The 11,582-nt window shown below is 37.2% G+C and overlaps 2 protein-coding genes across 2 annotated transcripts; both read right to left on the bottom strand.

Moving 5' to 3' along the window:
* Positions 1-1,409: 1,409 nt before the first annotated feature.
* Positions 1,410-7,205, bottom strand: LOC308690549 (uncharacterized protein). Its single transcript, XM_081365082.1, has 2 exons — positions 6,335-7,205; positions 1,410-1,715 (listed from the first exon to the last, which is right to left on the bottom strand). The coding sequence occupies exons 1-2, from the start codon at positions 6,713-6,715 to the stop codon at positions 1,560-1,562; spliced, it is 537 nt and encodes a 178-aa protein (XP_081221208.1). The 5' UTR covers positions 6,716-7,205; the 3' UTR covers positions 1,410-1,559.
* On the bottom strand, positions 7,097-11,172 carry carnmt1 (carnosine N-methyltransferase 1). The gene is made up of 8 exons (XM_081365081.1): positions 10,934-11,172; positions 9,734-9,929; positions 9,430-9,596; positions 8,745-8,885; positions 8,258-8,436; positions 8,041-8,154; positions 7,842-7,945; positions 7,097-7,756 (listed from the first exon to the last, which is right to left on the bottom strand). Exons 1-8 carry the CDS (start codon positions 11,080-11,082, stop codon positions 7,580-7,582), a joined length of 1,227 nt encoding a protein of 408 aa, XP_081221207.1. The 5' UTR covers positions 11,083-11,172; the 3' UTR covers positions 7,097-7,579.
* Between the last annotated feature and the right edge of the window lie 410 nt (positions 11,173-11,582).

Below are 11,582 nucleotides of genomic sequence, written 5' to 3'. Positions count from 1 at the left end.
AATCTTTTCTAGCATCTTATGAAATCGGATTGGCTGATGAAGGTCATATGTTGTTGTTTTTTAAATATGCTCTCGCCTTAAAAATATCTTTCATTTTTTTTTTTTTCACTTTCCATAGCAGTAACATTTTATAATGGCACATGCAGGCTATATCATGTAAAATATGTATTTATTTAAATAATAATAATAAAAAAATAAAAATAAAACTCTCACCTGTGATCAGAGGTGTGGAGCTTGATTCTCACATGCTTTCATTTCTGATTTTATTTCTAGCTAAAAAATAAAATAAAATAAAAACTTCTGACGAATGATCAAACAACGATCTTACGAATTGTGCCACCCAGAAGTTGCCCTAACAACAACTAATGCTATGCACCATTTAAGTCTAAAACAAATTTGTCTAGTATACTAAATGATTGGAATAAGGAAAATGACCTCTTACAGTGAGCTCAATATTAGGTTTTTGGTAATTGTCTTCTTTGTTGTCCTTGAGGTTACAGCATACTGAGCTGTTTCATTAGCTTAAATCCTAACAAGACCGCACATTGTTTTCATCTTTCATGCACATCCCATTTACAGATATTTCCATGTATTCCCAGACCACCTAAATGGGACAAAGTATCAAAACTTGGCTTACCATTGTATAATTTTACTTGCATGCTTATTTTAGCTTAGCAGATGAGCATGACTATCTGCATGCTGATCACTTGCGATGCAATCTCCTGATAAAGCTGGCGTGCCCTCAGCACTTATTCCCTCCTAGACCAAAGGTCATGAGCACCTGACACAACAGGGTGGAGACAGGTATGTTTCACTTCCTTTGGATGAGGAATGAGGAAAGAGATCACACTACTCAATGGACCGTAGTCCAACTGTAACGGTTCACTGTAATGTACTTTACAATGTCGAAAAGAAGAATCATGAAATCAGACAGGCACCAAAGACAATGTAAGCAATAGCCAATATAAAAAATAACTTTTATTGCTGTTGGGCAATTTCAAAAACACTGCAGTTACAGGCCAATGGAACTTACAAAGCTCTTGTTCCATCTACTAAGTTCAGAAGCACCAAATACTGTTGTCAAAAAGATAATGTTGTTGGTCAGAGGAAAGGAACACAGCCCCCAATTTAAAAAAAAAAAAAAACCATCAACTAAAGAACAAAAGTGACTAATACCTTTAAGTAACATAAACAGTGCTAAAAAATCTGGCTCAGTTCAAGCAAAAGAACGGCTTTGTGTCACCTTCAAAAGTTTTAACTTTTACAGATACTAACAGAAAAAAAAACATACATGATCAATTCAATACAGCATTATACTTTCACACTTCTGAGCACATGACCCATACAGGAGAGGACTGAGGTCACATGACCATGATGCGTTCCCATCAGAATGAAAGCTTGTGCTGGAGGCTTACAAACTATACAAAGCACAAGGCTTTGTTCATACATTCATCTAGTGCAGATCAGGGGGAATCATGTCATGTCCGGTCGCGTAATTTGGCAACACCTATACAACATCGAAACAAGAATGAACCTGTCACTGTGCATTGGCGATCTCCTCAGGTTTCCATCGCCTCTAAGTCTTTGGTGGAAGAGGCTGTGCAGGACCCAGCTGAGGGTTCAGACTCCAAGAGAGATAGATCCAACTCAGGCAGTGGAACCTTCCAGAACTGGAAGGAATTGAAAGGAGAGAGGTCCTCATCTGTGTGCATCGCCTAGTGGGATACAAGCAGAGCTAAATATCCAAAGAATTCACCACAGCAAACACATGCACCAACAAGAGTGAAGTTTAATAGAATATGCTAAAAGTACCTGAAAGTTTAATAGTTTTGCCCTCGGTTTCACAGACAAGGATTAAGCAAAGTCCCAGACTAAAATGCATGTTTGAGGTGTTTTTGCTGAATGCACTGATTTAAAGGGGTCATATTAGGCCCATTAAAAAACACATATTTTACATTAATGCAGCTCCTCTCTCCCCAGTCTAGTTGAATGTGTCGTTTTCCTTCGTTGAAAGTCCCTCCTTCCAAAACATGAATTGTGCTTTGATTGGTTAGCTGGCCCAGTGTGTTGTGATTCGCACTGCTTATCGTGTGTTCGGAAAATATCCCGCACCTTACCATAACCGTGACCTCTACTCAGATGTAAATATTAACAATGGCGTCAATTTCAAACCAATTCGAGTCTGATTCAGACTCTGACCATCTTAACGAACAATTTCAAGCACGGACTTTGCAAGCATGGATTTCACAGGACATTTCAGAGTGGTATGTTTTGTATTTTTCTTATAGATATGATGTTATCCACCATGCACCATTTAATCATATTTGTCGGAAAACTATGGTAATGCAAACACTAACCGATCACAAAATCATGGACATTTTTCCTAAGGGACGGTGAACAGTCTTACAAAAGCAAGAGCTTACAAAAGCTACAGTAAACACTATATCAATACTGTCATTTTAGTTAGCAGGCTAGCGGAGGCAAAGCTCTACCCTTCGTTTACAACATAGCTATAGCTATCATAGCAGCTACATAAAACGCATAATTGCAACTGTTAAAGGGTTAGTTCACCCAAAAATTAAAATTCTGTCAGTAATTACTCATCCTCATGTTGGTCCAACTCCGTAAGACTTTCGTTCATCTTCGGAACACACATTAAGATATTTTTGATGAAATCTGAGAGCTGGCTCACTCCTTCATAGGCTGTAATTGCATCTGCCGGCCCAGAAAAGTTTGTAAAAACATTGTTAAAATAGTCCAAGTGACTACAGTGGCTCAACCTTAAGTTTATCAAGTGACGAGAATACTTTTTGTGCGCAAAAACAAACAAAAATAACGACTTTATTCAACTATTCATTTTCTTCCATGTGGGCCTCTGAGAGTTCACGAGAGCGCTCTGTATGATTTATAAACTTGTTTCTTCATGGGGACCTCAATTTAGGATCCCACGGTGACACGAGTCCCAATAAGTGATAGAAAATCATGAACAACACACACACACACACTCAGTTACACTATCTTTGTGGGTCCTCTCCATAGGCGTACTGGTTTTTATACATACTGTGGGCCTCTGAGTGCTTTTACGTAGTGTAACAGCGCAGCGCTTCTGGGTTGTACGTCAGAACGTAGGCTCACTATTGGCCATCATCACACACATGACCAGCGTCAGCCAATAGTGAGCCTACGTTCTGACTTACAACCCAGAAGCGCTGCGCTGTTACACTACGTGAACTCACTCAGAGGCCCACACAGAAGAAAATGAATAGTTGAATAAAGTCACTATTTTTGTTTGTTTTTTGCGTCCCACAGTACTACAAACCACGCCCCTTCCAATTACACCCCCTACCTCAAGTTACACCCCTATAATGAAACAGCCATTTGTAATGTCATCAATCACAAGCACTGCTCTTCTTCTGCTTCACTTTCCTCGCTTTTAAACTGCACTATCACCACCTAGTGATAAGGCATTTTAAAGTATTTTAAAGGGGTGGTTGAATATGACTTCACTTTTCTAATTTTAGTTAGTGTGTAATGTTGCTGTTTGAGCATAAACAACATCTGCAAAGTTACAATGCTCAAAGTTCAAAGCAAAGGGAGATATTTTCTTTTAAAGAAATCGCTTTTTAAGGACTACAACAAACAGCTGGTAAGGACTACACAACATTCCTCCCGAGTTAGTGACATCACTAACCCTAAAATTTACATAAACCCCACCCCCTGAACACGATTTATAGATTATCAAGACAGAATATGCTAATCAATGACTAGAAGATAACTACACATAAGCTACATAAATTCACCAACTAACCATTCGGAAATGTTGTCTACGTGTTGTCACTTCTTCTTGAGTCTCTCCATCTTTCTGACTTCGGTTTGAACATAAAAGGCTAAAGGTTTTTGAAATTTCCAGTGCATGTCTGTGTGAGGTAAAAGGACACAAGCTGTTGAAGCTCCGCCCTCTGTGCTGGGAGCAGCAGCTCATTTGCATTTAAAGGAACAGACACAAAAACAGTGTGTTTTTGCTCAACCTCAAAAAGTGACTTGTTTAGCGTTCATGTAAACACTACATTCAGATTCACCAATCGGAATGAATTCAGCTAGATTGAAACAAAAGGTGTGCATGTAAACAATGAATGGCGACCGCAGAAAGCAAAAGACGAATCCCGGACATTTTGGACGATCTCGACGGCTGGACATGTCCGGGAAAAAGAGGATGGCATTGGAAATCAAACGCACTGGCACTGATCTGTGATAGGTCTGTTAGCGCATTAGGTCCAACCCCCTATGGGCGGGTTTGAAAGGGTGGGAACTAGGGATGTAAACGGTTAATCGATTATCGATTAATTGTCGACAAGAATTTACTCGATTAAATAAAATTATTGTCGGTTAATTGAACATTGCGAACGTGCACGAGATTCTCGCGGGCGGCGAGAGACCCGACACAAACTTGAGGCGGCAAAAAAGAAACCAAACATGAGGCGGTCAAAACGGAGGGGAATGTGGGAGCATTTCAGAAACAGAGCTGCCAGCCCTCACACATCACACCACACATCCATTATCTCATGCACAGAAAAATCGCGAAGCTAGACAGAGGCGGGGTGCGTTTCCCGAAAGCATCGTTGGCCAACTATGGTCGCAAGTTCATCGCAATGTCCATTGAACTCTATTGGTAACGACGGAACTTGCGACCATAGTTGGCCAACGATGCTTTCGGGAAACGCACCCCAGGTTAGCTATGATATATAAAAACTCAGCTCTCAGATTCTGTCAATTTTATTACGAAATTCAAACAATAAATACCGTTTTGGCGCTTGTAAATGTTAAGTGACAGATCCCTAGCGCACGTGAACCGATCATCTCAAACGTTACTAGCTAATAGTAAAAAAAAAACACGAACACTGTTGAAAGATACAGTACAACTTACCGAAATGTATATTTCTCATACATAATATCGATCAATCAGTGTTTTTCATCAGCGTGAATAGGTCAATAACATAGCTGGAGAACAATTATCTCACATTTACCTCAGGAAAGCCATTTAATGAACATAATAGGCTATAGCACGTAGTTGGCAAGAAAAGAAATAGCTATAGAGAGTATTTTGCTAAATATGTGTTCTATATTACATATTTATTATATTTTTACTTGTATCATTAAATAAAGTTATTATAATAAAAAACGCATCATATTTAATTATTTTTAACCTTAAATAATAGCCTACTACCAGCTTTTAGGGCTTTCTGTATGTTTACAGCATTAGGTGAGTTGTTTTTTTTTCTTGAGAAAAATTAATGTCTATCTTGTGTAGCCTACCTAATATTTATCCAAATGAGTCAATATTAAATAAAATCACAATACCGGTAATTGAATTGAAATAAAAAAGCGTAGCTTACCAGAAATTGTACCATGTAAACATTGTAACATGTTGTCACTAAACCTAATAAAATTCAGTTTAGTTACTAAAATGTTAGTGACAATCACAATACACTTATTGTGATGCAATTTTTTTTTTTACAATTATTTTTACATTTTTTTTATGTATTTTAATTTTCTGTGCATAATTTATTTCGTTAAACTACATAAATTCCATTATCTGTACCGTATCCCAACTGTTACAATAAAACATCAGTTGAGCAATATAACATGCATTTTTATTCAGTATATAAGCAATATTTTGCTTTTTCATGTTAATGACACTATTGATACCGTGAGAAATTTACATTCTCAGGAAAATAGCCGCTTATCAATTAATCGTTAATCGATCGATAAGGTCAATCAACTAATGATTAATGAATTAATCGATAATTTGCATCCCTAGTGGGAACCAGTGCTTGTAGTCTCAACAGAAATCCACCCCTCTTACACTTCCTCCGACAATGACGTGGGAGGAAGTGTAAGAGGTAAATACGGATTTCTCCCGTCTCAGGGGAAAATGAGAGAGTGTTGCACGACCATTCAATAGTATGACTAGGTTTCTAACAATGCAAAGCTTAATGCAAATGGGTGGAGTGTTCCTTTAAAATGCTGTATAAAAATATCTGTGGGGTATTTTGAACTAAAACTTCACATACACACTCTGGGGACATCAAAAAGTAAATTAAGACTTGATGGAAGGGTAGGTTTTTAGCTATAATTACCATGAGTGTATTAATCTGATTATATATAATGTATTTTTATGTTTTACTAATAGCTGTTATTTCATACTTAATAAGAAAGCAAAATAGGTCAGCCTTACAAACGTTTAATTCATAAAACATTAAATAATTGTACTACTTAAATGTCCTATAATCTAAGCCCTGTCTTTGAGATAGACTTTGCACTAGTGAAACTTTACCTTGACTCCTGCAGTAAGGTTATTTTCTTCTTCATGCTGTTTATTTGACTCAATTTGAAGCGCGCAAGATGACCGCCGCGTGACAGCAGATCTACCAGCATCCTCGAATGTTCTAGGCTTGCATGCGTTCTTATCTGCCAGCACTGAATCAACCCTGTTTGCAGACACTTTTCTCGGTAGGTTAATGGTATCCAGCGGGTCATCGAGAAACTTTGGTCTTTTCCTGCAGCGTTGTCCAGAGAATGACAACAACGAGGATGGATTGGCGTTTTGGATCACATTCACACCTGCGACAGGTTTGTCGATGTTGAAGAGAGAACGAAAACTTATTTTACTGGGGATTTCAGGAGGCAAAATGTTCTCTGCTCTCCGCTTGGTCATCTGTGCGACGTACGACCTAAGTTATCCAGAAAAGTTAAAACTTAGCCTATACAAAAGAGCGGTAAGACTTTTTTTTTTAAAGTACGCAGAGAGACATTCAATATTCTGGCCATTTACGACAGTTGTGTCGTAACTGAAGTTGAACCGTATGTTTGAATACAGCGCCCTCTGTGGCCAGAGAGGTCGAACAACAATAACATCGTTTTTTGTTTTATTTTATAGTAAAAAGCTAAACGGTTGTGAATAATATCCATATCAACAACAAAAGTAAATGTTAAAACACATGAACTAACTTCCTAATAACTAATGTGAAATTTGTGTGGTGAACAATGAACAGTTTTAAAAGGCTTTCATACAGTCAACAACATTCCACATTTTCTTAATTGTAAAACAGTTTTATTACAGTATGTACAAGATCATGAAAATCTGTTAAGTTTAAAACAACTTTATTTCAGAGCTACCAACTAATACAATTTTAATGGCCAGCAAGTTTCCTCAGAGGGGCTGGAGAGTAACTGCGCAAGTCAAGATCCAGAGTAGGCTCTGTGAATACGATTTTGGGCATGAAAACTGTGGTAATGTAAACAACTGAAAGAAAAACACTGAAATGTATGTGTGGAGTGACAAGCGGCATTAGTAAGATCGATGTGAAGCAGCACCTGAAACCTGAGGAATACGACTGCAAAGCAATGCACCAAAACATGACATATTTTTGGTAAATGTCTGAAATAATTCAGTACATAATAAAGCTCCAGTCTTATTGTATTACCAGGAATATAATGCTGACATTCATGATTAAAATCCTCAGTTTATTATTTGGGCCATTTGTCTGTGAATTGAGCCCTAAGTTCAGCCTTCTAAACATCATGTTGAGTTTCTTATCTGTAAAGAATCCTCAATCTGGCCATCTTTAGGTGTCAGATCCCCATTCATCAACTGTTCTACAGGTTTCCGTACGATAAAAAAGACACAGTCGTAAAGGTATTTGAGCATGGAGCGATCGTTCTCCGTATATGTGCTGGCCACAGACTCTCTCTCCAACTGTGGAAAGAAGTACAGTAACAGTTTATAACAGTATTACTGTTAATAATCATTTAAACAGTTGATAATTAGCCTAACTGTTTACCTCTAGGACAAATCCATATTTTAAAAGGACATCCTTTATGTCCTCATAGCTCAGCTCAATGGACAATTCATTAGCCATATTCTCATAGTGGTAAAGTAGTGGACCTTTGAGAACAAATACAAAAAATATCTTTCATTGCATTTCATATGTAGGTAACGTTTGACTGTGAATGATTAGGATTATACAGAATATGACTTACCCAAATTTATCCAGACACCACCAGGTTTTAAAATATTCCAGATGGTTTCAATGTAATCAAGAACATTGTGGGCAGTGTCAATGAAGAAGCAAGTAGCAACACAATCCCACATTTCTGTATGGGAGATACAACTTAAAATGTTCAAGTTTCAGATCAGTCTCCATTTAAGTGCCATTTACAATTACGTTGATGTTTATAAAAAAATTCAAAAACTCACCAGGGTCACTGTATACTTCCTGGAAGTCTCCAGCGACCATAGAGAAGTCAGAGTCTGCTGGAAGACTCTGTGGATTGACATCAGGAAAGGAAACAGGTCTTGTTTGGTCTGAGGACATTTTGTTATTACTGAACTGGTGAATCCAGGGATACAGAGTAAAAGCATTCTCCTCATCACACCTGAGAGACAAAATATCAGTTATTTTCCTCACTACAGATGTTATATACCATTCTGATTGCTCGATTCAAATTTGCTGTCCTAGAACTCAAAGAAGTTCAACCAGGGATACAAGTTCTACTATACTTTACCTTATGCCTCTAAATTACACAACATGTCACTAATAATAAATAGAGGGAGTACACCAACAGGATATTATTACACCATGTTGTTGAGACCAAAAGAGAAATATAATAAATATAACATATATAATAAGCTATATTTATGTGAATGGTTCTACTTAAATTGTGAAGATTTTAGTGTGTTGTACCTATTCAGAACAAAATTAGAGGAGAAGAGCATGAAGAAACTCCACTCGTTGCCTTGGCACGAATAGCCCAGATGAGCGATTTCCCATGCAAGTCGACCTAGACCGGAACCGGGCACTAACACTCTTACCTGGGACACATCACTGTAGAGAGAAATATAACTCAAAACTCATTTCTTTCCAAATTAAAAGTTGAGCCCATTTCACACAAAACATAAGAACACTAAATTAATTTAATCAGCAGACATTTTTCCAAAAATAATTCATTTTTCCAAGAGTTTGGGTACATTTTTATTCAGCAAGGGTAACTGATCAAAAGTACAAAAGATTTCTATATCAAGTAAAAGCTTGATAATACACTGACAATTAGAAATATCTATCAAGCACCAAATTAGCATATTAGAATGATTTCTAAAGGATCATGAAGACTGGAGGAATGATGCTGAAATTCACTGAAAAAATAGTGACATTTTAAAATTGTTAGTTTAAATTGTAATAGAAATGTAACACACTATTACTGTTTTACTGTATTTTTGATCAAATAAAGTCTTGGTGAGCATAAGAGACTTCTTTCAAAAACATTACCCCAAACTTTTTAGGTAGTGTGTACATAGATATACTGCATGCACCTTATACTTAGACAGTAGACCGTATACTTAACCACAGAATGACATCAAAGTATATTTACCACTGGTCTGGAGGAAATAGTCTCTGGATCTCCTCTATAATAGGTTTGTAGCAACTGTCCCTTTCAGCCTTTCCTGCTGCACTCCAGTCACGGACAAACTGCTTTATGGTTGACTTCAGCTTGTCCATGTCAAAAGTTGAAGAAGGCCGTACTTTCCTTGGGTCACCCTTTGAAAAGCAGGAAAACTATTAGATTAATTGACTTACTGCTAAACAGGATAATAAAAGCCACACTTCTGTCATCACAACAACCAAATGAAAAAATACAACATTATTAATTGTAAGACCTACTGATTGCCACCTACATCCTGTCCATATTCCATGTTCTCAAACATATCTAGGCAGTTGTTCACTATGGCCTGCATCACCTCCTGGTTTCGGTCAACACAGTAGCGGATCTTGCTCAGATTGGGCAGGAAGTTTGTCAAAAGTTGCTGGTGGTGATCTGGAAGGCATCGGAACTGCCGCTCGGCTCGATTCACTCGTTCGTGAACATGAATTCTGAACACAGTGGGAGACACAATATATATGGACAGAGGACAAAGTAAAATAAAGGGAATATATATATATATATATATATATATATATATATATATATATATATATATATATATGAATTTAGGTTGATTGGGACACTTTTTCTAGTCTAATCAAGTCTCTCTCTCTGGCCCTAAACAGAAAATATGAATTAGCAGGATACCTGAGCACAGTGAGCGACCCTAAACTGAGAAAAGTCCTGAGCATGTACAGACTCAGTGAACACAACAGTCTCACCATAGAGACAGGAAGACACAGACTGCCAAAGGAAGAGCGGCTGTGCCCTCACTGCAAAGAAAATCAAGTGGAAACAGAGCTGCACTTCCTGACATCCTGCCCTTCTTATACAAACATTAGGGACACTTTCTATGGACAAACTGTCGTACCTGCTAGGAGAAAGCCCAGCAAGCGGAAACCTGTAAGGTCTTGACACGACAAAAAGAGCCTCCAGCGGAACAGAGCTACCAACACACACTATATGCCTAGAGACACTGTTATAAATATTTGAAGATTTCAAAAAAAAAGTATTGCTGTTTTTTTAATGTACATTTTGTATTTTTATTTTATTATTATGATTAATTATTATTCTTTATTTTTTTGTATCGTGTTATTAATGCTTTGGCAATGTAAAGATTTCTTTCACCATTCCAATGAAGCTATTTGAATCTGAGAGAGGGGGAGGGAGATTGATAGAGAGAGGGAGGATAGATAGATAGATAGATAGATAGATAGATAGATAGATAGATAGATAATTGTATTTATAAAATCTGGACTTTAATTGATGGCACCACAGGCGTTATTTTACTATTCAAATCCAAATTTTATAAGCAGTGGAGATTTATATATAAATCAATACGGATATTTTAATGCTCTCGCATGTTCAAAATTAAAGCTCAAATATCAGTGGCTCATCTTGTGTTGGTGTTGAGCAGATGGGACTTTCACTTTGATGCTCCAGCAATGTTTACCTGTAGTATTTAAACGCGTTCATGACATTCCAGAAATGCTGTCTCTCTAATTGCGCCTCTTCCTCGGGTGAACATGTAATCCTCTCCCGATAGTTGTAAAATACCTCTGGTTTGGAAGCTGCCACTGTTTCATCCTTGCCGTCAGCCATTGCCGTTCACTGTAGGCGTAAGTAATCGACAATCGGCAACATAACTGAATACAGGGAAGATAATGGAACCTGCACAGTCGATTTGTGGGTTCGTTGATCGTGATCGATTCGCTAGTTTGTTGTGTTGTGTCAACTACAGTCAATGTATCAACTTTGTTTATAAATGATCTGTTTTTATGTAAAGGAATACTAAACAAAAACAGCTCTGTATTAAGGATGCCATACAACACGTCTTTTTTTAAAATCATTTTAATAGAATGAATCGTTAAACTAGTCATACGATAATGAATAGGCTACAGCAGTGTCAGTTAGTGAAATGTTTTATCATGTAAATAAATGTCTCTGTGATAATTTCTGCAACACATTTAGAATTTGAACTACCTTTGTCTTCAATCAAAATCACCATTTTAAACATGCATTGTGTAAATAATGCATGTTTACACAAGAATAGTCTGTAGCCTATTCAAATTAAATTAAGGAAATGTGTCTTTGTAATATTT

This window comes from Scardinius erythrophthalmus (genome assembly GCF_964197995.2).
Source record: "Scardinius erythrophthalmus genome assembly, chromosome: 5".
NCBI lineage: Eukaryota > Metazoa > Chordata > Actinopteri > Cypriniformes > Leuciscidae > Scardinius > Scardinius erythrophthalmus.
Note: the sequence above shows the minus strand (reverse complement) of the source record. Positions and strands in the feature narration are given on the sequence as shown.